This window comes from Podarcis liolepis, assembly GCF_965112155.1.
Source record: "Podarcis liolepis genome assembly, chromosome: 8".
Taxonomy (NCBI): domain Eukaryota; kingdom Metazoa; phylum Chordata; class Lepidosauria; order Squamata; family Lacertidae; genus Podarcis; species Podarcis liolepis.
In genome coordinates this window covers 34,033,508-34,060,396 of record NC_139560.1, presented here as the reverse complement: position 1 = coordinate 34,060,396, position 26,889 = coordinate 34,033,508, and the positions used below count along the sequence as shown (strand labels likewise).

The window sequence follows — 26,889 nt, the reverse complement described above, 5'->3', positions numbered from 1 at the left end:
AAACTGCCAGTATTGCAGATAAAATCTGTCTCATTAAAATGCAAAAATCTACATTTATCTTTGCTATTATCCCTGTGGGCACCATTAGATACAATAATGAAAAGATGTTCCCTGAAATGGTATTACTTTTTAATGAGACATTTTATTCACTCAGCTGTACTTCGTATTTTATTAATTATACAAACAGAAATGGCTTCCTAATTCTCATTGCTTCTGTTTCTGAATATGTATGTTGCCTGTGGCTATCAATGAATAGATTTCAGACATGAGCAAGGAAAAAAGCTTCACAGTTGCAACCGGTTGGAGCATGTAGATAGGGTTTTGTTTGTTTTAATGAGCCAAGTGTAAAAGAAGAAAAAAACAACAGAGAATACTACAATTGTGGAAAATTTCAAAGTCCAGTGGAGGATGCTATTTAGGCCTATTGCTCACAAGGCACTCATACACTGTCCTGTGCATTATTACCTATTTTTAAGCTATCTAGTGGGAAAGTGACTTTCTTTTTCATTTAAGTAAAAGGATGGCTGTCTTTACATCATCATTGATTTGGTGTACAGCATTTGTTTATTTGTGAAAATATTTACAGATCACCTTCTTATGGATGGATCAGTTCCACACTGCCCCAGCCTGGCTGCCACTTTCTCCCACTCCAGCCATGTTTCAATATGTGGCACCAATGCCTGTGCTGGGAGGGTGGCTGCATAGCTTCCACAGTGCTTGCCCCTCAGCTGCATGGCCTCCACAGAGCTGGCCACTTTTGCAGTATAGTAGGAAAAAGAGATTCTTATTGTACTGGATATGATGAGAATAAAGAAAGAAATCAAAGTGCAGTACAAAAGGGCTAGAGAAATAATCAGGAATTTAAAGAACAGAGGTGTTTTGTCCTTACAATTAAGTACTTGGCATTTTGTTTTAGTTGAAAAAATTATTTATATTGGTAACCCCATCACATCATGATGACGATTTTGTTTTGATGCTAGGGTCAGTTTTTCTCCACTTGTCTTGACAGGAAGTCCTGATTTCAGTCCACAACAAATCCAGCCTCTCCTGAAGGGAGCATGTATTACTTATTTTTGTCCAATCAGGGCGGTGAACATGGTCCACTCTTTTATCTTCAGCTATAAGGTAGATTTTTGTAGGGATGGAGGAGAGGACTATAAATGACTGCTAGCTTTGAAGGCTATGCACTATTTCCACAATTGGAGACAGCAATGCTTCTGATGGAAACCATGGGAGGAGTGAATGCTCTTGCGCTCATGTTTGGCCCATTGGTTTCCCACAGACATCTGGTTGGCCAGTGTGAGAACAGGACGCTGTACTAGATGGGCCATTGGCCTGATCTAGCAGGCTCTTCTTATGATCTTACAGCTTTTAACCTGGATTTCCCCAGGCTAATCTGGTATCTGCTATTTGGAAGGAAAATGTCCCTATGTTTGCTTAGCTCTAGAAGAATATGGTTCATTGAATTAACACCAGATTAATGGCTGTTTGAAAAGACGAGGTGGTTTTATTTCATTTCCCTCCATATGGTAATTAAAGCTACAGGCACTTAGGCAAATCAGGAAGTGGATGAAATCTGAGAATCACTGTGTCTGCGCATGGAAAGTCATTTAGAAGAGCAGCGCTATGAGGAATTCCTGTCTCAATACTCTGGTAGTAGCTGAACTCTCTTTCTGCTCTTAAACACTTCTGAGCTGGGAAACCTGTAGCAGTAACTTTGGAAAGTTCCAGTTAGCTCTATAAAACTGCCCTTAATAGGTCTGGACCATGTTACCTAAATATTAAGTTTTGAGGCCACCTGCTCACCTACCTGTCTGATAATGAATTATGTTAATAGGGAATTATATCGGGAGTGGAGAAGCTTTTTCATCCGGAAGGGCAATCTACCGAAGGCCACATGCCTGTGGTGGGCGGAGCTAGAGGCAAAAGTGGGCGGAGCAATGAACATTATTTTTACCTTTGTACAGTGGGCTAGTTTCTACGTAGACTCATGTAATCATCTCTGTCCTCCATCTAGGCAAACAAGAAACATTGTCAGAATTCAACGATATATTCCAGGCAGGCACACAAGGAAGGTACATTGTAGGGCTACTAAGGATTGAGGCCTAAAGAGAGGGGATTGTTTTGGGTGCCAGGTAGAGATGCAGTGTGGCGTAATGGTTAGACTAGGACCTGGGAGGTGTGGGTTCAAATCCCCACTCCACCATCAGGCTCACTGGGTGACCTTGGGCCAGGCACCATCCCTTAGCCCAGGGGTGCCCAAGCTTTTTTCAAAGAGGGCCAGATTTGATGAAGTGAACGTGTGTGAGGATGAAATGGGGAGGAAGAGAACCACGTGTACCACCTTGAGATCCTTGGAAGATAAAGGTGGTATAAAAATGTAATAAAGAAATATAAAATAAATAGAGAGGTCTGAAGGGTCCCGTTTGGTCCCTGGGCCTGAGGTTCCCCATCACTTACTTAAATTAACAAAGGTGTAGTTAAAGATATAATGCTTCAAACATATGGTTTCTAGCTGTGTCTAAACTGTGGGCTTTGAAAACAAACAATTGTTTTCTGTAAATTAATCAATGTATTCTGACAATCTACTGCACTTCCTGGTATTTCTACTGTACTTCTGTTTGTAAACTGCATATATATATCTGTTCATCCATGAATTTTGGGTGTGACCCAGACCAAGGATCTATGCCCAGGAGTGCGACCAAACCTACATTTCCTCTTTCTCTTTTCACAGCTTTTTTCGGGAAATACCTCAATGAATACAATGGCAGCTACATCCCTCCTGGCTGGCGAGAGTGGGTTGGATTAATCAAGAACTCTCGTTTCTATAACTATACTATTTGTCGCAATGGCCTCAAAGAGAAGCACGGCTTTGATTATGCAAAGGTATTGCACAGACATGTTTCCATAGTATTAGGTGTTATCTGTAAAACTCCCCTTTTTTTCATCATGCTAGAAGAATTAATGTTATGTTCAAGATCTCTCGATTTCTGCCCACCCATGGCCTTAAATCTTGTGTTCTGATCTGTAGGGTTAGAACTCCTTTGAAATGTAACTGCGTTCACAGAACGGAAAAGCCCATTCAGTGCTGCTGTGAATTTGTAATGGATCCTACCCACCTCAACTTAAATGTGATTTAATTAGGATTTGTGTTCTCTGATACTCTTCACGGTTTTTTTCTATAGAAAAGAAGTACATGCGTTATTAAATACTTTAAGAATATTATTGCATTTTTAAAACACCCTTGAACTCAAAAAGCTGGTTGAGCTTCAGGTGCGAGAAGATGTTAGCTGGAAATTGGGGTAGAATACCTTCAGTGAATTTCCCCATTAAATACTGTATAGCCACTCCTCAACCATATTTTGAACTTATAGGAGTTTGAGGAGTTATTTGGGGAGTTCTGTGGGGTCAGTTAATTTGTAGGTTCTTTGCGATGGGGTGAAACTGATCACAGCTGTTCGGGTTGCCCCAACAGTGTTGTGCAAAATGCACTCAGCCTCCTTTCAGTGTTTGCTTTTGCAGCTGTTCAGGAATTTGTATCCACATTGTTTGATTGATTAGTCGTGCCTGGAAGTGTTTGAAGCTGCACACATTGTCTTGGAACTCTTCTCTGGAGCTCACACCCATTCGTTGGGCCAAAAATGGAATGCTTAGAGTTGGCAGGTGGCTTAATTATTGAGTTTTCATCTTTACATTTTTTGTTCCTTCCTCTTTCTTGCAGATTTTCACTTTACTACCTTGGCTCTCCATTAAGCTAGGGGTGTTGTTGTTGGTTGGGGGTTGGCAAGGGGCTACTTTGACAATAGCAGCTGCACTGCTGCTCTAAACTATGCAATTTAAAAAGAAGACTCACTGATGGTTAGATGTGTTCGTGCACATTTTAAAAGTTATTTAAAATATTTTATAAGTTGCTCTTCATCTGATTCTGATTCTAGGGCAGCACGCAAACACTGTGTGTGTGTGTGTGTGTGTGTGTGTGTGTGTGTATAAGTGAGTAAACAAATAAGCAATTAAAACCATTATGTATGAGATGGCTTAGACAATGTTAAATGGCGGTATGAATTAAAATGTTTTAACCTTGCACCAAAATGATTGCAGTGTGGGTGCCAGGCGAGTCTCTCTAAAAGGGCATTCTAAAGCCAAGGTGTCAATACTGAAAGAGCCATCTCCTGTGGCCAAATAATGCTCTCCTGCCCGAGAAGGCAATTGGAGGAGAACTTCAATTGGAGGAGAACTCCTAAGAAATGAGCGGGATGATTCTTATTGTAACAAGAACACAGATAGCATGACTTGTGAGTCTGAGCTATGATCTAGGTCAGGTTTCCTCAAACTCGGCCCTCCAGATGTTTTTGGCCTACAACTCCCATGATCCCTAGCTAGATAGTGGTCAGGGATGATGGGAATTGTAGTCCCAAAACATCTGGAGGGTCAAGGTTGAAGAAGCCTGATCTAGGTGGATATTCCTGGTTCAGATCTCACTTCTTTCGTAAACTCATCATGTTGCCATAGTGTGGTTTGCCATTTTCAGTGACAGCTTTCAGCCAGTAGTTGCATTTGGGCAGTTCCACAAAATCACTGTTTATTGTGTTGAGAGCAATATTCTGCAAGCCTTGGTCTCATGCACTTCCCCAATTCCTTTCTGTGGTGCAGTTGTCAATAATAATAATAATAATAATAATAATAATAATAATAATAATAATAATAATAATACACCGCCCATCTGACCGGGTTTCTGGCTGGAAAGAGGCATTTTCTCTTTCCCATTAAACACAGCTTGTTATGCAGATCAGCAGACTTGTTTACTGTTAGCTATGGGTTGTGTCCAATGCTAGTCCAACTCAGAGTAAGTCCATTGAAATGAAGTGAATCTTAAGTTAGTCACGTTCATTTACTTCAGTGAGTCTACTCTGACTATGGCTAGCATTTGTTTAAACAGCTGTGCCTAACAATCACTGTATGTCAGTTTGGACAAACTAAGCTATGGTAAATGGGAAACTCCTTGCAGCTGCAGCAAAGGAAGGGGGAGTGTATGAGTCACTGTGACTTGTTCTTGTCACACTAAACTATGGCTACATCTGAACTAGGCCATTTTCAAGTAATTACCTTAAAAAAAATTGTATATAAAATAGACAAAGTGTTTTCCATTTGTGCATTATTGCAGTACTGAATCATTGTATTGTGGTTGGGTCAGAAAGACCTGTGTTCAGTTCCTTCCTCATCTCTGAATTTACTGTCTTAATCCACCCTTTCCTCTGTTCTTGCTTTGCCTTGACACCTTTTGCCTCCATTCTCCCTTGCTATCCTGTTTGTTAATCCTTCCCAGAACACAGCTGTTCATCTGGGCACAGACTTGACTTTGGAACGGAATTGTAATTCTGGTCTTTGGGAATTGTGTCTGCGTCTTTAGCCCAGCTTTTGAAACTGGAGCCTGAGAGAAATTGCGTTTGTTTCATAGCTCACCCTAGCAGAATGAAGCACTGTGATATGGTCTGGTATAAGCGATGCACTTGGCAATTCCTGTTTTTGTGTTGAATGTTTGTTTCAGGACTATTTCACAGATTTGATCACTAATGACAGCATTAATTATTTCAAAACGTCTAAGAGGATGTATCCCCATAGACCTATCATGATGGTGATCAGTCATGCGGCTCCCCATGGTCCTGAAGACTCTGCGCCACAGTTCTCTGAGCTCTATCCAAATGCTTCCCAGCACATGTAAGTTAAACATTGCACCATGCCTATGCTGATGATTTGACTGCTGCTTAAATGCCCCTGCATAAAACATGACATTGCTGTTTAGACTGAATGAGGGGGGCTTTTTCTTAATTGTGTATCTTGCCGCTAGATGTCAGGATGACAGCTCATGATTTTCTTTGCAGAGGTTGTGTCTGTTGGAGGTTTCTGCCTCTTTGGTGACTATAGGAGAACCTCGGAGGCGTCTGTGTAGGGTGATATGTACCAAATGTTTCGCTATTTTGCAGGTTCTCTTCCTATTTTTCTGCCCTGGTCCGTCAGATAGATGAGCTGTAGATAGGCTGCTAACTTACACACACTTCTGGAGTAAGCACCATTGCACTCTATTATAATTTATAATCTAAGAATATGAGTACAGTAGTACCTTGGTTCCGGAATGGCTTAGTTGTCAAACAAACCAGCTCCTGAATTACTCAAACTCAGAAATAAGTGTTCCAGTTTGCAAATGTTTTCCAGAAGCCAAATATCCGACGCGGCTTCCACAGCTTCCGATTAAGTGCAGGAAGCTCCTGCAGCCAATCGGAAGCTGTGCCTTGGTTTTCGAATGGTTTCAGGAGTTGAACGAACTTCAGGAATGGATTAAGTTCAAGAACCAAGGCAGCACTGTATAGGATTATAGATGTTTAAATGAATGGTGGGTGCCTTTTGTCTCTAGGTTAAATGCACATGCAGACCCACAGTATATATTTAAAGCATACTTAAAACTCATGGTTTCCCGGGAACTGTAGTTTGTTAAGGGTGCTGGGGCTATGGTTCCCACGATTCTGTGGAGGAAGTCATGTGCTTTATCAGCGTGCATTGGATATGCTTCAAATGGATAGTGTGAGTCTGCCTCCAAGGCACCATGCAATTGTACAGACAGCCATTTCACATGCTGCAGCTCCTGGGATTCTGCATGTTTGTGCATTGCTTTACAGCTCAGAAGACAGTGGCCGATACCTTATCATCTGGCTGGAAACTAGTGTCCAGGTTCCTTTTCCCAGCCTGATAGAAGTTTCTGTGACCTTGGTGTAGCGATAGCTCACAGGTGCAGAGCAGGAAGGCTCCCCCTTCCCTGTGCATCTGATTATTATTGTATGTTCTTTCTTAGGGACATAGGATGCTGCCTTTATACCAGGGCTGCTTATTTGTCCATCTAGGCCAGGGCTGTCTAATCTGACTAGCAGAAGCTGCTATCCAGGGTCTCAGGGAAACGTCTCCCACCAACCACTACCCGAGCCTTTTAACTGCACATGCCAGGGATTGAAGAACATAGGACTTCTGCATGTGTGTAAGGGGGTGGTATCAGAGGCTTTTAAGCTTCCTGTAAGATGTTCAACAGAAGTTACCCTTTGGCATTTAATCCTACTGTACATTTTAATGTGTGAACACTGATTTTAGCAAGAATGAGGAAGCATTTGCTGCTGGGCACCATCCGATCTGCCGTTAACATTCAATAGTGGTACCACCTGAGGTGGAAGAACGGATTGTACAGTTTTAGGTTGTAGCTGTGAATCGCTTTTTAAAAATGCTAATTACGTTTTGAAATCTCCCTGCCCGTGGAAACTGGCACAACAAGAGAGCGGGTTGATAATTTCTCTTTGATGTTATAGGGGTTTTTCCACTTTGTAGGAAGCTCCTTTTTAAAAAAAAAAAAAAAAAAGATTTCAGAATTGCACACTCATATAGTTCACTTTATTGCTTCAGAATTCTGCACCCTCATCTTACTGAATGCGTAGGTTTATCCTGGAGGTGAATGCAAACCAGAGTTTAACCTGTGGTTAGAAACAAGTTTCCTACAGTGACCTGAAGCAAGACACTGTGAGCAAGACACTGTAGCCACCTTGACTGCTGCAAAAGGAAAGAGAGAGGAATTTGAGCAGGAGAAAGCAGGATAACACAGAGGGACACTTCTGATCATAGGCTTAGGAGAGTTACAAATACTTGGTCTCCACTGAGCCTTGTGTTTTAAGGAGGTTTGTGTCTGGCAGCTCTGGAAACTTGTTTTGTCCTGAATGTTGAGACAAATTAGACTTTGTTTTTTTCAAGCAAAGCAACTTGTGCTTCAATTCTGTGATGTTGGGACATTATGGGAATGTCAAAACGGTGAGGGATTAGGAGGCTCCCACCACAGAGCAGGGCCATGGTGCTGCCTGAGGGCATGCAAGTATTGCAAGTCATAGCAAACATAAATTATTTCTCTTGGAAACAATACATACCTACCAGGTATCAACATAGCAGTATAAACAACAACAACACTTTTTGTGTCTCTTCTTCAAGAAGTGACTGTCATTTTCTCCTTTAAAGATCTCACTGAAGGTGCTTGATTTGCTCTTTCTCATATTTAGGTGTGCGGATTGAATGTAAAATTTAGCTCCTCAAGTGACACTGGTCTCCTTTTTTGAGGGTGGGTAGGGAGATTTAAAAAAAATTGTATGCATTCTCCATGTAAGGAAGTTGCCGCGTTAGGAATGTTATGTATGAGAAATATTTAGTTTTATGTGTATTTAGACTAAAAAAAAAAAGCTTCACAAAGATTTTATCAGTGTGTATAACGTGCAAATACATCTAGTTATGTGAGGTGCAGGTGATTTTTCAAAGGCAACCAAGTGAAAACATGCAACATACATTAAACTGTAAGAACAAGGCAAAGCAATAGGAAAAACCACCAAAGAATTGTTATTCAGTGTAATGTATGTTCTGGCTGTAATCCTAAGTGAAGTTTTTGTTGGCACAGCTCTGATTAAGTCAGTGGGGCTCTGCCAGAACAAGTGGATTTCAGCATAGAATCCCATTCTTAAATTGTCTGCAGAAGGCAAGATCAAGGCCTACAGTCTATTTTGAGAATTGCCATTGGCTAGGGAAATATACCCTGAAATTGTTTGAAAAGGGATGTGTGGGTGTGGGTGTGTAATGGTGTCATAAGTGCCTAAACCAAGTGCGTGAGTCTAATAAGGAATGTGACTGTTATTGCTTTTTCTTCCCTTGGGGATCACCCTTAGATCCCCGATACAGCAGGTACTTGCTAATTATTCTGTTTCCCTCTTAAACGGAACATGTATTTGTGTTGAGAGAGGCCTCTGCATAAGTGTCTCTAGAGAATCACTGCCGATTCCGGTGTGCTGTATTGGTTAAGCGATTTGGTCTGAAGCAGATTCTTACATCTAGTTTAACATTATTTGACAGGGCTTAATCACGGAGAGAAACTTATTGTGTCTTTTGCCTCTCGTGGAATATTTAAACGTGTGCTTGCTGTAATGGAAACCTCTTGGACTAATCACTTTCAGTTTTGGTCCCTTGATGTTTCTGGAAACGCTGTGAAATCATACCGTTGGCTGTATTTCTGATCCTAAGAGACTATTCTGAGGGTGTTTTCACTCATGACACTAGGCTAGGAGTGCTTCTTAATCTAGAATGAATCATTTCTCAAAGCTGCTAATAGAAAGTGGAATGTGATCTTTGGACAATCAAGTGTACATTTTAGCCCTCGTAGGTTGTTTATGGGAAATGCATCCCAGTTTAGAATCACTTCATTTAGACTTCAATCCTATACTACCGACTGATCTCAGTGGAACTGGCTTCTAAGTAGAAATGCACAGTACAGATAACTTACAAACCAGCTTCAGACCTTTCTGGTGGTGCTAATGATTTTTAGCTTGATGCTGGGTATGATCCTATGCATGAGTCCCAGGTCAATGAAATCCTGATTAGGTCAATTTGGTCTCTAGAGGGGTGTGTTGAAATCCATTACTAGCTCCAGATGCCCCATTAAGCTTTGTGGGTGTCTGAGCTACAGTGTCTCCCTCAACCTCCCCATGCCGCATGGCAAACTGCTTTTGAAATCTGGGATGCAACAGTCTTGTGTGGGTTTGCTCTTTGGTGAAAAATAAGGACAACATCCTGCTGAGCTCATGCAGAACTTCCGTTCTTTTTCTTTTCAATGTCTCTAAAGTATTTCTCTGGATTATAAACATAGAAGGCTTAATGAAGAGAGCAGATGTGTTTATTAAAGGTTGGGAAAGCAATTATAAGAGTAATGTCGTAGTCAAGAATTTGGCTTGCTTTCTGCATGTGCAAACACTTCTTTTTGGATCACAGATAGAGCCTGGACCCTGGGTAGCAGCTCCTTCACAGAGAGTACAATCGCATCCAGCTTAGGCAGTTGCACTGGTGGAGGAAGAGGAGTGCGGGAGGAGCGCACTGCCCCCGGCAATGCAATCCCGGCAGGGTGCCATCGCAGCTGCCCCTGCCTGCATGCTCCACCCCCAGGATGCGTGCCCCACCCCTGTGGACGGTGCGCCCCACTCCCAGGGTGCACACCAGCCCCGCTCCCGCCTGCTCTCTGCCCCCGGTTCTGGAGCATGAAGCTCCGCCACTGGGCAGTTGATCTATCTCCCACCACAAGAACCACCCACCCCTAAGGCCTCTGTCTTTCTAAGATTCAAGATCATTTCGATCTAGGGCCTCTCCTGCCTCAGATTTAATGTAGAAATGAATAAATAAATATGTTGTAGGAGCAAAGCAGGTAAAGATGCTACAGAGAACTGATGAAATCTGTCTATGTAAAGGAAATGGTGGTGGTGTACAAGCAAAACCTTTCTGTTCAAAAAGACTGTGTCATGTTGGAATGTAAGCACATTCAATGCTATTCAGCATTGAACTATATTTTTTTTCTGCAGAAGAAAAAACCAGGAACAGTAGGCGCATAGATGTGAGGAGCACAATTACGTATGTTGTAGGATATGACACCATCTTCTAATCATGTTAAAAGAAAATGAAAATTTGTGCGATCTGGGTATTCTTTCCCAGACACCTGCTTATTGTGATGAAGGGCTTCAGAAAACATCTCAGAGTTAATGCATAGAATACTGGAGTTGTAACTGGGTCAGATCCCAGATCTACAGTGTATACAGCTGGATTTGCTTAGTTGCTATTGCTTAATCTTACCTCCTGATTTATGAAAATGTATTTTCTTTTATCACATTTTTTTCAAAGATCCTGTTATGCTAAGCATGCAAATCATATCAAATCAGGCATTTTACGGGCAAAGCGTGCAGGTATTAACAAGAGAAACGAACTTTTGGAAGCTTCTAAACTATCATCTCTCTCTTTCTCTCTCTCTTTTTTTTAAGAACTCCCAGTTACAACTATGCACCAAATATGGATAAGCATTGGATCATGCAATATACAGGTCCCATGCTTCCTATCCACATGGAATTCACAAATACCTTGCAGCGCAAACGACTTCAAACTTTGCTGTCAGTTGATGACTCCATGGAAAGGGTGAGCAAAATGAAAATCTTGAAAACAATTTTTTAGCCTTCCACTCTCTTTAATCCTGCTGCTGTCACGAGCCCCTTAGTAATATTGTGTTCATGGAAGGCTATCTTACTTGGCTATGAGTGATTGCCAAAGGAGAAAGAAGAAGAAGTAGTTAGCAGAATAATGAATCCCTGTCCCAGAATACAGTATTTCCCACATTGGTGTTAACCCCAAAGAGGCACTCCCCCCTCTTTCTTTCCCTGGTTCATACTTCTCTGTTGAAAGGGGGAGGAACAAAGGGGGTGAGGGAGAGATAGGTCTTTCCTATCATAAAGGAGATGTCTGCCCAGAATTCTGCAGCTCTTTGTACGAGGGGAAATGGCATAGAATGATGTGGTATTATTTATAACGCTAACAAGCAATTCTGAAGAAGCAACCATATCCAGGAAATCTTTCAGCAGTTTGGCAGAGTTAGGCTGCGTTTTAATTTGTGTTCTGTAGGTTATTTTCTTAACTTGACTAAGACCTTTTCTCAAAAGGAGATTTACTCCTCTGGAATGGTGGGAAGGCGGCTTTGGATACAGATATTACTTGCCTTATAGTTCCTTGGACAAATATCTGAATTGCATATCTATAACCATGCACGACTGCCATAAGAAGTCATTTTCTATTGTTAAATGTGGCAAAAAGTAATTCCATTTCTGATAGGAAAAGACTGAATTGGATTTAGCAAATGGAGAGAATATATAGATATATACCATGTGGTTGAGCTCATTTGTTTGGATCTAGAGGAGCTATATCTATTGGCAGAAGCGTCCACAAATCCAACCCACTGGCTTGAATCTTCTGGAGCGATTCATTCTGCAGGCACCATTTCTGTGAAACACTCACTATAATGTTGTTCTCTCTTTTTGATACAGCACATTGTAGGCAGGTAGAAGGTTCCCTGGCATCTTCGTGGATAGAAAATCTCTAATGGAAGGTCTGGGAAAGATCTTCACTTGAGGCCTTGATGAGCTACCTAGAGTAGAGGATACTGGGTGTTCTTAGAAGGAATAATGGTCTAAGACATATCCATGTGGCTCCATAACCACACGAGAGGAAGACTTTTCAGTAGCAAATGATTTACAACTGCCTTTGTCCATCCTCTGCTATTGAGACAGATACGGTTACAACCAACAGTGGTCACTCACTGTACAGGATATTTGCAGTGGACATATATTGTGTGAAACCCACAAGCTATCTCAAAAACCCTAATAAACTACAATATGAAAAGTTGCTGCCTTGGTGGTTTTGGTTCAACACCGAAATGCAACCATATAAGATCGTTTGCATATATTTGCTTATATATGCCTGCTGTGTGTGTGATAGATTTGACTTAGCATTTTTTCCATATTTACTTTTCTATTTATTCTGTTTCAGTTATATCACATGCTAGTGGAGACTGGAGAACTGGAGAATACCTACATTATTTACACTGCTGACCATGGTTACCATATTGGGCAGTTTGGACTGGTCAAAGGGAAGTCAATGCCATATGACTTTGACATCCGCGTCCCTTTCTTTATTCGTGGTCCAAGTGTAGAGCCGGGATCAGTGTACGTTCTCCTATGTCTGCAGCACAGCTGTTGTACCTAATGTAAAATATTTGTAAGCACATTTGATTGTCCTTCTTAAGTGGCTAGTTTTTATTTCAACAAGATTATTGCAAAGCATTGGCTATGAAGATCAAACCTACCCCCTCCCCTTTAGAGAGAGAGAAAGAGAGAGAGAAAGAAAAAAAGCACTTGCTAAAGGTATAATGAAGCTCCTTCATTGTTTTATTATAGCCCTGTGCAGTTCTTCTTTTGTGACTTGCTGCTAAAGAGTTATTAGGGTCATGTGAAGATATATTGTACTCATGGTGGCGTAGCAGGCTACATAAATATAGATTTTGTGATGAGTCTACTGGCAAGAGAAGAATGTCTGCTTCATATCACTGCTTAACCTAGACTCATATTTAAAAAATGTCTTGGTACAGTATTAGCATGTTCCTGCTAATTGCACAGTAAGGGGAACTTTTAGATTTCACTCCTATTATATACAGTTTGACATCAAAGTACTACACTGGAAGTAATTGCCGTTCAAATTCAACAAGGATGTGAAAGGTTGCTTCCAACGTGCCTAATATAACTCTGACCTTTTCTTGTAATTTTGCAGAGTATCTCAGTTAGTACTGAATATTGACCTTGCTCCAACAGTTTTGGATATTGCAGGACTTGACACGCCTCCCGATATGGATGGCAAATCTATTCTAAAACTGCTGGACCTTGAAAAAGCAGGAAACAGGTGAGTTAAAGCTCCTTCTTGAAGGCTGTCTGGTAGCAAATGCCTGAGTAAATCAATAAGCAGATAGAAAACGAATTGTGGTGAAACTAGTGGAGTCGGGCCCTGCTTTCCCAGCTTAAACCTATTTTAAAGAACACATTTCTAAAACTGTGGGAACATGTGGGCAGCTAGTTGGTTTGGAGGGAAAATAAATAGTTCACCTTTAATTGCCTAGACAAACATAGTCATAGAGGCCAACAGTAAATATTATTATTTTGATTTCAGGTTTCGAACAAACAAGAAAACCAAAGTTTGGCGTGATACATTCCTAGTGGAAAGAGGGTAATTATTGGGGCTGAGAGAGTTCTGGGAAAATCTTCCTGGTGGGCAACTGCACTTTTTTTTAATGGGCAGCGAAGCAATAAATGTTGCGTGTAAATGCACAGATCTGGCTTCCTTCTTTCTGGTAGCTTGGCCCATTTGTTTGCTGCCATTGACACTGCAGTCTGTGAAGCTCATTCCTTACCTCAAAGCAGCTTCATCCAGCAATTTTCCAGATCCCATTGTTTTTCTTTCCTTCAGCTTGTCTGTTAATTGCTGCTCTTAGCTGTTTGTCCAATGCCAAGAGGTCTTTGCAAGATCCATAGTCCTGCAGCAACAGCCTCTGACTCATGGTTCATGTGTCGGACGTTGAGACTTGGCATTTTTGATGCCTGAGGTCAACCCCGAAATAATATGAAACAGTAATAAAGACAGTTGTGTGTGTGAGCACATCCAGAGAACCTCCCTCTCACTGATGAGTTGCCTTAAGCAGCCTGCTCTTCTTGGGAATAGGGAGAGGAGCATCTGCAGTGTGTGTGTGTGCGTGCGCGTGCATTGTTCCTTTTTGGACATTAATATGTACATGGGAGCAATAAGCTGCTGCCCTTGACCTATGCACGTTTATTAGAATGCATGAAGGAGCCTTCATAACTCTGGTCAGGCACCCGCCCCTTAGTTGTGTCATGGCCAGAGTGTGGTTCTGCTTCCTGAACTCTTTTATCCCCTTCACTCTCCCATTCCCACAGTGAGAGTGGGGTTGGGGAAGAGTCTGAAGAAGGGAGTTTCAACTGTGCAAGTACAGTGGTACCTCTGGTTGTGAACGGGATCCGTTCCAGAGCCCCGTTTGCAACCTGTGCAGAACGCAACCTGCGTCTGCGCATGTGCACGGGTCGCAACTCGCTGCTTCTGCGCATGATGTCATTTTGAGCGTCCGCACATGCGTGAGCAGCGAAACCTGGAAGTAACCCGTTCTTTAACACGAGATACGGCTGTATCTCCCATCTCCTGTGATGCAGAATCTTTCACAGGAAAAGGGCTTGTGTGCATGGCAGTCTGTGTAGGGACTCTGCTCAGGTGTTCTAATGTGCATGCATCATTTCAGGGGTGACATCTTCAGTGCTGCCCTCCCTACTTATATTCTTTTGGGGGGTGTCATATCTGGAAAGGGCTTGCCCGGGGCTTCCACACATCTTCTTAACAGTAGAAGGTCTTATGAAAGGGGATAACTTTGGCTGAAACAGAGAAATCCCCAAAGATACAGATGAAAGCCATTTCCAGGTTTTTACCCTGGGCCTGATGAACAGCGTTCATCTCAAGGCACATAGCTCACTTAGTTCTCAAAGGTTATCAGACTACCATTCTCATCGTCCCTGAACATTTCCCATGCTGGGTGGGGCTGGTGGGAGTTGCAGTACAGCAATATCTGGGAACGTACCACATTGGCTTTTTCTTGGCTTTTTGTTATTTGCTACTGCTACAGGGAAAGCTTGCCTTATTTATTTCACGACATTTTCTATATTGCTTGATTGTCAGGATACCTGTAAGCAATTTATTCATGTGTGCTACTTATAAATGCCTTAGAGTGCTGCTTCTTTTCTTTTTTTTTAATAAAAAAGTAAATTTCTGCGCAAGAAGGAAGAAGCGAGCAAAAATGCCCAGCAATCGAATCACTTGCCCAAATATGAGAGAGTAAAGGAGCTGTGTCAGCAAGCAAGATACCAAACAGCATGTGAGCAGCCTGGTCAGGTAAGCAAGAGACTATCCCTCCATTTTTCATTATGTCTGTACTGTGTGTGCCTTCTTGAGAGATTAGGTGAGCACACAATTTATTAATTTTTTGAAATTACTTTTATATCCTACCTCTCTCCCAAGGAGCTCAAGGCAGTGCACATATGGTTCTTCCTCTCCATACGAGCCAAATGAAACTTCCAGGTTCTGGCCTCTTAGACACTAGATCCTGGGAAGCAAATCATACTGAAAATATTGTAGAGTTGGAAGGGACTTCAAAGAGTTATCTAGTCCAATGCAGGAATCACAGCTAAAGAACCCCAGGCAGATGGCCACCCAACCTCTGTTTAAAAACCTCCAGTGAAGGAGAGTCCGCCATCTTCCGAGGTAGTTTGTTCCTCTGCCAAACAGTTAAAACAAGTGGGAGAGGACTGGTGTCTTCATGTAGATCTGGCACCAGAAGTTGACACCAGTGGGCAGTTGCCAATGGCCTGAGCCCTCAGGAGGGCCTGTCAGCAAACAGACTGCTACCTAAAGCTTCCTGGGCCTGAGGCTTCTCCCAGTGCCAGACACTTGCTGGCTTTTGGCCTGGCTGGCATCCACCCAAAGCAACTCTACATCAGCTCCTCGGAGATTGTGGGAGGAATTCTTTTCAGTGTTAGGTGCCAACAGAAGCACTGGCTGTCTAGATTGCTGTGTTTGCTGCTGCTACACCTTTCTGCTGCTATTGCTGCTGCTGAGGTGCTGATAGTAAAAAGACCCACACTGTCACATTCCAGCTGCTGCCACAGGGAGAAACAAGCGGAGACTTGGGATGGTGTCAAGGGCACTGCCAGATGTAACACTGGTGCTGCCTTTAGGCTCAGCTTGTGAATATTTTGGAGATATCTGGTAAGTTGATGCTGGAAACAGGGTGTTAGATGAGATGGGTTCTATTCTCTATAATCAACAGGACAAGGCCTCCTCTCACCCAGCTCCAGAGGAAGGCTGTAGAAATCAAATGTATGCCAGTCCTTTTCAGTTTTATGTGAATTCCAAGCTATGGAAAGTATCGCTGTGTGGTCTAAAGAGGAGGATTGCCTGAGTCCACCCTTAGAACAGCTGAAGGGGTTTTCTTAGATGTTTGGCATTAGCTTTGGAAAAAGCTAGCAGTAGTTTTATGTCACTTTTGTTAACGCATTTACTGTTTCTCAAAGCAGCTTTTATGTTAATGACAGATTTCATGTCTGTTTTGTTGCTTTGTCCTAGAAGTTGCTCAGAGACCCATGAGTTGTACAGTTTTGTAAAGATTGCTGCTTTTACTTGAGGAGCATTTAATACTTCAAAGGAAGTTTAGGGTGCCGTTTAATGCAGAGTCTCATTTGGCGCTCTCTCTGTGCTCCCAAAATAAATAAGTATCCATTCATATACTGGTAAAGGTCACCTTTATGGGTAGCAATAGAGTACAGTTGAAACACATCAGCAGGTAAAAGCTGGGTTAGCCAAGTGGTTAGCCAGACGGACAGTCCCAAGAATCCACTAAAAGCATTTCATATTATGACACTGCATATAAACATGACTGCTGACATTATTGATTTTTGAAACAACCTTGTAGCATTTACAAAAGCAATTATGGTGCACAGGAAACTTTAAGTAGGATCATCAAACAAAAGCCCAGACTCTAGGTTGTGTGTGTGTGTGTGTGTGTAAGTAAATGTAAGGGACAGTTTTGGGTACAAGGTTGCACATTCTTCCACTATCATTCACAGGACACATGGGATGGTAAGTTGTCTAGTCCATAGAATGAGAGGCAAGTTTAAGAGTGGGGAAAAACCCTCTCGTGCTTGCACATAATTTTGAGCCTTAGGGAATAACTGGGTTTCTCCTAGGGATTGGGGTGAAATTATCTAACTTGCACTGAGCAAAACAATATATGAACTGAAATACAGCCATACTTCAAAATTCACACTTCTCCAAATTTTGCAGTGTGGTTCTCCGTCCAAGTTATGTGTACAAACATAACATAAAGATGCATTCTGTTAGTTAAAATTGCTTTGCGAAACTGTGTCTATTAGGAGAAATTGCATACAGAAATCTGAATGGTAGGAGAAATTCACACAAAAACGGCAACACATTTTCAGCTTTTTAAAAAAATGCAAACTGATGTGAAAATGTGCAGAATTAAGATTGGAAAAACGAGGAAGTGAGAGAAACAGAATTTGATAGTCACCCATTTGTACTTAATTGCCTCACCGAGGCTGAAATTGAGTTGAAAGAGTTGTGCGTATCCAAAATTGATGTTGGCTTTGGGTTATCTTTAGTTCAGTATTTTGTTGTTTGGTCGTTTAGTCGGGTCCGACTCTTCGTGACCCCATGAACCAGAGCACGCCAGGCACTCCTGTCTTCCACTGCCTCCCGCAGTTTGGTCAGACTCATGCTGGTAGCTTTGAGAACACTGTCCAACCATCTCGTCCTCTGTCGTCCCCTTCTCCTTCTGCCCTCCATCTATCCCAACATCAGGGTCTTTTCCAGGGAGTCTTCTCTTCTCATGAGGTGGCCAAAGTATTGGAGCCTCAGCTTCACAATCTGTCCTTCCAGTGAACACTCAGGGCTGATTTCCTTAAGAATGGATACGTTTGATCTTCTTGCAGTCCATGGGACTCTCAAGAGTCTCCTCCAGCACCATAGTTCAAAAGCATCAATTCTTCAGCGATCAGCCTTCTTTATGGTCCAGCTCTCACTTCCATACATCACTACTGGGAAAAACCATGGCTTTAACTATACGGACCTTTGTTGGTAAGGCGATGTCTCTACTTTTTAAGATCCTGTCTAGGTTTGCCATCGCCTTTCTTCCAAGGAGCAGGCGTCTTTTAATTTCGTGACTGCTGTCACCATCTGTAGTGATCATGGAGCCCAAGAAGGTAAAATCTCTCACTGCCTCCATTTCTTCCCCTTCTATTTGCCAGGAGGTGATGGGACCAGTGGCCATGATCTTCGTTTTTTTTTAAATGTTGAGCTTCAGACCATATTTTGCGCTCTCCTCTTTCACCCTCATTAAAAGGTTCTTTAATTCCTCCTCACTTTCTGCCATCAAGGTTGTGTCATCTTCATATCTGAGGTTGTTGATATTTCTTTCGGCAATCTTAATTCTGGCTTGGGATTCATCCAGCCCAGCCTTTCGCATGATGAATTCTGCATATAAGTTAAATAAGCAGGGAGACAATATACAGCCTTGCCGTACTCCTTTCCCAATTTTGAACCAATCAGTTGTTCCATATCCAGTTCTAACTGTAGCTTCTTGTCCCACGTAGAGATTTCTCAGGAGACAGATGAGGTGATCAGGCACTCCCATTTCTTTAAGAACTTGCCATAGTTTGCTGTGGTCGACACAGTCAAAGGCTTTTGCATAGTCAATGAAGCAGAAGTAGATGTCTTTCTGGAACTCTCTAGCTTTCTCTATAATCCAGGGCATGTTTGCAATTTGGTCTCTGGTTCCTCTGCCTCTTCTCAATCCAGCTTGCACTTCTGGGAGTTCTCGGTCCACATACTGCTTAAACCTGCCTTGTAGAATTTTAAGCATAACCTTGCTAGCGTGTGAAATGAGTGCAATTGTGCGGTAGTTGGAGCATTCTTTGGCACTGCCCTTCTTTGGGATTGGGATGTAGACTGATCTTCTCCAATCCTCTGGCCACTGCTGAGTTTTCCACATTTGCTGGAATATTGAGTGTAGCACCTTAACAGCATCATCTTTTAAAATTTTAAATAGTTCAGCTGGAATATCATCACTTCCACTGGCCTTGTTATTAGCAATGCTTTCTAAGGCCCATTTGACTTCACTCTCCAGGATGTCTGGCTCAAGGTCAGCAACCACACTACCTGGGGTATACGAGACATCCATTTCTTTCTGGTATAGTTCCTCTGTGTATTCTTGCCATCTCTTCTTGATGTCTTCTGCTTCTGTTAGGTCCTTTCCACTTTTGTCTTTTATTATGGAAATCTTTGTACGAAATGTTCCTTTCATATCTCCAATTTTCTTGAACAGATCTCTGGTTTTCCCCATTCTATTGTTTCCCTCTATTTCTTTGCATTGCTTGTTTAAGAAGCCCTTCTTGTCTCTCCTTGCTATTTTTTGGAAGTCTGCATTCAATTTCCTGTATCTTTCACTGTCTCCCTCGCATTTTGCTTGCCTTCTCTCCCCCGCTATTTGTAAGGCCTCGTTGGACAGCCACTTTGCTTTATTGCATTTCCTTTTCATTGGGATGGTTTTAGTTGCTGCCTCCTGTATAATGTTACGAGCCTCCATCCATAGTTCTTCAGGCACTCTGTCCACCAAATCTAAATCCTTAAACCTGTTCTCACTTCCACTGTGTATTCATAAGGGATTTGACCTAGATTGTATCTTACCGGCCCAGTGGTTTTTCCTACTTTCTTCAGTTTAAGCTTGAATTTTGCTATAAGAAGCTGATGATCTGAGTCACAGTCAGCTCCAGGTCTTGTTTTTGCTGACTGTATAGAGCTTCTCCATCTTTGGCTGCAGAGAATATAATCAATCTGATTTCGATGCTGCCCATCAGGTGATGTCCATGTGTAGAGTCGTCTCTTGTGTTGTTGGAAAAGAGTGTTTGTGGTGACCAGCTTGTTCTCTTGGCAGAACTCTATTAGCCTTTGCCCTGCTTCGTTTTGAACTCCAAGGCCAAACTTGCCAGTTGTTCCTTTTATCTCTTGGCTCCCTACTTTAGCATTCCAATCCCCTATAATGAGAAGAACATCCTTCTTTGGTGTCATTTCTATAAGGTGTTGTAAGTCTTCATAGAATTGGTCAATTTCAGTTTCTTCAGCACCAGTGGTTGGTGCATAAACTTGGATTACTGTGATGTTAAAAGGTCTGCCTTGGGTTCGTATTGAGATCATTCTATCATTTTTGAGATTGCATCCCAGTACAGCTTTTGCCACTCTTTTGTTGACTATGAGGGCCACTCCATTTCTTTTACAGGATTCTTGCCCACAGTAGTAGATGTGATGGTCATCCGAACTGAATTCGCCCATTCCCGTCCATTTTAGTTCACTGATGCCCAGGATGTCAATATTTATTCTTGCCATCTCATTTTTGACCACATCCAACTTACCCAGGTTCATGGTTCTTACATTCCAGGTTCCTATGCAATATTTTTCTTTACAGCATTGGACTTTGCTTTTGCTTCCAGGCATATCCGCAACTGAGCGTCCTTTCGGCTTTGGCCCAGCCGCTTCATCATCTCTGAATCTACTTGTACTTGTCCTCCGCTCTTCCTCAGTAGCATGTTGGACGCCTTCCGACCTGAGGGGCTCATCTTCCAGCGTCATAACTTTTATATGCCTGTTGTCTTTGTCCATGGAGTTTTCTTGGCAGGGATACTGGAGTGGCTTGCCTGTTCCTGCTCCAGGTGGATCACGTTTGGTCAAAACTCTCCACTATGACCTGTCCATCTTGGGTGGCCCTGCACAGCATAGCTCATAGCTTCTCTGAGTTATTCAACCCCCTTCACCACAGCAAGGCAGTGATCCATGAAGGGGTTAGTCCAGTATACATTAGACTTTATGTGTGCGCGCACTTGATTCTGTTGCTTGCTTAGAATCATAGAACTGTAGAGTTGAAACAGACCCTGTGGATCATTTAGTCCAGCCCCCTGCAATTCAGAAATATGCAGCTGTCCCATATGGGGATCAAACTGCACTATCAGCACCCTACTCTAACCAACTGAGCTTGCCTTCAAGTCACAACACATTTGCCAGACTGCAGTTATTCTGCTTCTTCTGCCCCTTTGTTCTGGGTATTTCAGACTCATTTTATGGCAGCTTTTAAAATTATTGCAACACTGATCTTCAATGCGACTCAACCATGCACTATTATCAATAGGAGTGGCTTCAATCCTGCAGAATCAGTTTGGCATCTACCCCACCATCACCTTCCTCTGCCATTAGATTTTAATGTGTATTTAAGATTATATTTTTATGTGGTTATGTGCTGTTCTGTGTATGCCTGTATATTGATAATAATATTGATGTCTTTCAGCATGAAACTACACATTCCTTATAAATGTCTTTGAAATTTTCGATAATGTTTGCACTGATAAGTACAGTATGCTGGCAAGGATAGCCACAAGCTCTTATAGATATTAAAGAATATATACTCCATTAATGAATGCAGAATAACACTTGCCCCAAGCAGTTTCTATGAAGAATTTCCTCCATGTAAATGTGTTTTTCCCCCTCAATTGACTAGGAAATAGAAAATTTAATGGGGAAACTGGCATGTAAATGTTATGCCTTCCACCTTGTTCTCAGTTATTTTATGCTACCTTGTAAGTTGATGCATTCCAGTTACCTTTAATGTGACTTAATTAGCTAAAGGTAAACTCTTTCAACTGTGCCATCTGGGCATTTGTCCAGCGTTCTGCAGGGGTCATTAGGGATATTTTGGGGACATTCAATGAAAATAAATTGCTTCCCAAAGCAAGAACACACAAAACAAACCATTGTTAGGGAAATTATTTTTAAATGTAGTCCTTGAATCAAGGACATGTTTTACAGTGGTAGCATTTGCAGACCGTTTTTGCACACAATATATTTTATTTGAGCTAAATCCCTTCATTGTAAATTGGTGATTAAGCTAGAAGCTGGTTTGCTTCTTTATTGTTTGTTTCATTTCATCATTCTATTATGTGCTATAATTCAGAAAAGAACACCTAAGTCTGTGGTGCTAAACTTGAGCCTTACGGTCAAGATAAATCTTTGCATTTTTTTTTATTTTTACTTGACCGAATTAAGATTTGATTTGCCTATTATTAAGCCAGCTTCATAGGGGACTTCTTTAAATGTAGCCATATAGGTGCAGGATCCATATGGCGACCTGGTTGAGTGCTTCAAGCATCTTCCCACACAGTTCTTGTTTTAAACTCCCCCTTATCAAGGCAGTTTGCAACAATAATTAAAAACACAATGAAAGAATATTGTTGCTTAAAACAGCAACAACCAGCTATATAAAGCAATAAGACCTCATTCAAGAATGTTTAGAAAAAGTAGGTTTCATACCCAAGCTTGAAGAAAGCTTGTCTCTCCCTGTAAATTAATGAATGGCCCTTTACACTTCTGTTCCACCCCATCCACCCATCCCTATCTGTATGTAGAATCTCCTTTGTACTGGGTACCTTAGTACAGTGTTTCCCAACCGGTGTTCCGCGGCACACTACTGTGCCGTGAGACATTGGCTGGTGTGCCGTGGGAGGGAGGCGGGCGAGTCGGGCGGTGAGAGGCGGCGGCGGCGAGGATCCGCGTCGAGCCGGGGGCGGCTCCGCGGTGGTGGTGCCGAGCGGCGGGGCAGCGCGTGCAAAAGGGAGGAGCGCGAGACAGTGGAGGAGGAGAAGGCACCCCCAAAGCTTGGAGGTTCCCCGGCAAGGGGGAGGGAAAAAACTTTCACTTTCGTGCGTCCCTCCCGGCGTGACGCTGCGCGCTGACGTCACGGGGTGGGGCTTTAATGGTGGTGTGCCGTGAGATTTTTTTCAGTAAACAGGTGTGCCGTTGCCCAAAAAAGTTTGGGAAACACTGCCTTAGTACTAAGCTGTCATTGATCAAGATCCATATGAATAGCAGCTCCCATTTCCTCTCTCTCTCTCTCTCTCTCTCTCTCTCTCACACACACACACACACACACACACACACACACCATTCATTCATTCAAAAATTGGATAAAAGCTTATAACAGCTGTGAGGAACATTTCACCCTCCAGATGTTGCTGAACTACAACTCCCATCTTTCCTGGCCATTGGCCATTCTTGCTGGGGCTGATGGGAGTTGTCATTTGGCAGCATACAGAAGGTCAAAGCAACCTGGCTTATAAGATTCCTTCAAATGTAAAATACATACAGTGGTACCTTGGGTTACAGATGCTTCAGGTTACAGACGCTTCAGGTTACAGACTCCGCTAACCCAGAAATAGTACCTTGGGTTAAGAACTTTGCTTCAGGATGAGAACAGAAATCGCACCGAGGCGGCGGGAGGTCCCATTAGCTAAAGTGGTGCTTCAGGTCAAGAACAGTTTCAGGTTAAGAATGGACCTCCAGAACAAATTAAGTACGTAACCAGAGGTACCACTGTATATTCCTACCAATTTCATAGAAACACCTGTCTTAACACACAGGTTTTTACCTGGCTTAAAAATGCATATGACGTGAGGGGGGGGCATTCCATATCTGGTGCACCAAGTTAGAGAAAGCAGGATCAGAGTTTTTCCTCTGATCTCTGAGCTATTGCGGCACTAAAACTTAGTTTTTCAAGACTTAGGGTGCAACAAAGCCAAAGCTTTGCAAACTTAAATTTCCACTGAAATCCAATGAATGAGTTCTTCACTCTGGACCGTATTTTTTATGCCTTGGTGATCAGCCTTTCCAACATTCTTAAAGCCTAAATTGTCAGCTGCCAGAGTTTCCATAACCCCTAAGCATGCCTACTGTTGAGGCATCTTTTGTAGACTCTGTAATTAATTTCCTCATTACATGAAAGGCTTTAATGGCTGTCTAAAGCTGTCACAGCATATTAAGTAAACAGTGTTCATTTTAAATACTTAAGTGGGGCATTTATTGCACTTTAACAATGTTGAATGTAAATCTATATTAATACACTTATAAAAGCAATAAGTGGAGGGCGCCATAATCTGCCTCTTGGGATTTATTGAAAAGTCTTTCCAGAATGGTGTGTATTGCTGCCAGTTTTCTTGGCAGTTCCTTGAAAAGACTGTCCAGATTTCTTTCAGGTGACTAGATTTGTAGGAATAACTTTTCAGGCATGAATGGAGGAGGAGGCGGCAAATGGAAGTAAGGACCTGGGACAGGGACTTTTTAATTTTTGCTCAAGGAACTTCAAGTTGGGGACTTCTATTTGCCCATGGAATGGACTTTCCACAGTGATAGCAGTAAGGCGTAGCAGGAACTGAGGCTCCTGACTTAAGTTCCTTCCTAGAGGATTGTGGGGAACTAGATAGGTATACAGAAGGAAAAGGAAAAACTGAAATGTGGACTTCACTGTTAGGAATACATTGAGGATGAAACTGTACCCAGCATCAAGTCTTGTTTCCAAAGGCTAATGTTCCAATCACTTCAGTTGTGGAGATATCTCGGATCAAAGGCTTTGATGTTCCCTGATGACAAGCTGCTTTGGTTTCACTGGCTGAGTCATGTATATGCTGCTATAGCTCTAGTGACACAAACCTTGGGTTGTATCATGGTTGCAAAAATTGGTCTACTTGACTAGGATGCTAAGAGGGGTTTTTGTCAGGACTGCAGGGGAGAAAAGGTGTTAACTGGTGCTACAGTCCTAATAATTATCTGACACACCCAGTTGATGCTGTTTGTATTTTTTTAAAAGAACAAAACACTAGAATAATCCATGCTAAATTAGTAAAATATTCAAAGAGAAAAGATGTTAGCCTGCAAAAAATAATAATCTGAGATTGCAATTGTTTACCCTAGATCCAGTCTAACAAGTGCTAGGGTAATGTGTGTGCATCCCCATAAAAATAAATTGCAGTCATGCAAATCTGTGTGACTAGAGCTAGCCTCCTATTCTGTTTCTTGAACTGCTGATCAGCATGCCATCTTCAAATACCTGAAAGGCTGACACATAGAAGATGGAGCAAGCTTCTTTTCTGCTCCCCCAGAGGGTAAGACCCAAACCAATGGATTTGACTGGTAATAAAGGAGATCCCTACTAAACTTTGGGAGGAACTTTCTGACAGTAAAAGCTGTTTGATAGTGGAACGGACTTACCTCAGAAGGTGGTGGACTCTCCTTTGCTGGAGGTTTTAAACGTACATTGGATGGTCATCTGTCAGGAATTCTTTAACTGAAGTTCCTTCATTGTAAGGGGTTGGATGAAATGACTTTTGGGGTCCCTTCCCAACAGTTCAGTTCTGTGATTAAATGCAAAGACACATCTAGCATCATGTCTAGTTTGGTCCTTAGAATTTTGCATGTAGTCTATAGATGGCAGAATATAGAAAATAAGTATTGTTGTTCAAACTAGCAGTTTGAAATATGTTGTATTGTAAATTATCTCTTCTGTTAGTAAACGTAATTACTTGTGTAATGAGGAGTTTACAAAAGATACCTTTTGTATATCTCACAAGAAGTATGAACTTGCTTAAGGCCACAATAGGAAATAATTACTTGTAATTATTTGAACATTATATTTGATGGGTACTTTCTACCGGAACCTTTAGAAAACCAGCAATGTGTATGTGTTTGCCCTTTTACTTAATTCCCAAGACTATGTCAAATCTGTAAGAGGGGCTACTTTTGGATTTGCCAAAGTTTTCCGTTCAGCTCATCTCGATACTTATTAAGCTGGATTGAGCTGTTACTGTGCTGTGATTCATAATCGATACTGGAAAATCCTCCAAGGAGCTTAAATTATATTCAGTCTCTATCAGCAGGTAGCTCGCATGGCAGACAACATATATTAAATACCTTTGCCTAGTGTTGGGCCATGGAGAGACTTCGGAAATTTCCTCAGTACCAATCATCCCTTTGCCTAGCCCAGGGGTCTGCAACCCGCGGCTCCGGAGCCGCATGTGGCTCTTTTACACCTTTGCCGCGGCTCCAGGGCAGATACTAGCGAGGGGAGGAGGCGCATTGTGCGCCCCGACACTCCCCACTGTGGCGGGCGCTGTACTGGCTGTGACGTTGCATGGGGGTGGTGCGTGCGTTAGTCACGCACCGTCCCGACATCACCTTCCCGCCCGCTGTCAGATTGCGGCTCCGGAGATATATTTGTTTTAAATGTCGCGATGGTTTTGCGGCTCCCAGGTTTTTTTTGCCTTCGGAAACGGGTCCAAGTGGCTCTTTTTGTCTTAAAGGTTGCAGACCCCTGGCCTAGCCAATCCCTGTCTGAGCTGATGGAAGCGGTCTCAGACTTGGAAACAGCTCAGAGCTTTGTAGTCACCATGACAACCACTGGGCTATCTTAATATGCAACAGGCCCAAGACGTGTCAAGGCAGATATTCTGTACCAGATGTATGGTATTCTGTAACTAATAGGCAGTAGGTGCCCCTGTGCCATTAACTACAATGAACCTGTGGGTGAGGCATATTTTAATTATTATCATGGACTGGTTATTGTTGCTGTTGTTATTATTTATTAGATTCATATACCACCCTTCATCATAAGATCTCAGAGCAGTTCACAGAGTAAAATAGAGGATAGAAACATGAAAATAAGTAAAACAAAACAGCAAAACAATAACTCCCCTTTCCACTGACACATTTAAAAGGCAGCAGAATATAAATCGGCCCAAGGCCTGGTTGAAGAGGAACATTTTTGCCTGGCCCCAGAAATATATAATGAAGGCGCCAGGCGAATCTCCCTGGGGAGAGCATCTCACAAATGGGGAGCCACTACAGAGAAGGCCCGTTCTCATGTTATCACCCTCCGGGCCTCACAAAGAAGTGCTTCAGATGATGAAGACAGTGTCCAGGACAGTTTATATGGGGAGAGGCAGTCCTTCAGGTATTGTGATCCTGAGCCAT

At 42.3% G+C, this 26,889-nt stretch overlaps 1 protein-coding gene across 10 annotated transcripts in view; it reads left to right on the top strand.

The window, feature by feature from the left end:
- SULF1 (sulfatase 1) overlaps nt 1–26,889 on the top strand; it is a 116,509-nt gene that overhangs the window by 69,052 nt on the left and 20,568 nt on the right. For 9 of the 10 annotated variants that reach the window (XM_083517562.1, XM_083517564.1, XM_083517557.1 and 6 more), the window contains exons 5-11: nt 2,735–2,886; nt 5,546–5,715; nt 10,866–11,016; nt 12,418–12,593; nt 13,195–13,323; nt 13,588–13,644; nt 15,240–15,369. In XM_083517562.1, coding sequence (XP_083373688.1) covers nt 2,735–2,886; nt 5,546–5,715; nt 10,866–11,016; nt 12,418–12,593; nt 13,195–13,323; nt 13,588–13,644; nt 15,240–15,369 — 965 coding nt within the window. Of the gene's footprint in view, nt 1–1,983; nt 2,076–2,734; nt 2,887–5,545; nt 5,716–10,865; nt 11,017–12,417; nt 12,594–13,194; nt 13,324–13,587; nt 13,645–15,239; nt 15,370–26,889 lie in introns of those variants that run through there. The other variant, XM_083517563.1, reaches the window with a different exon arrangement.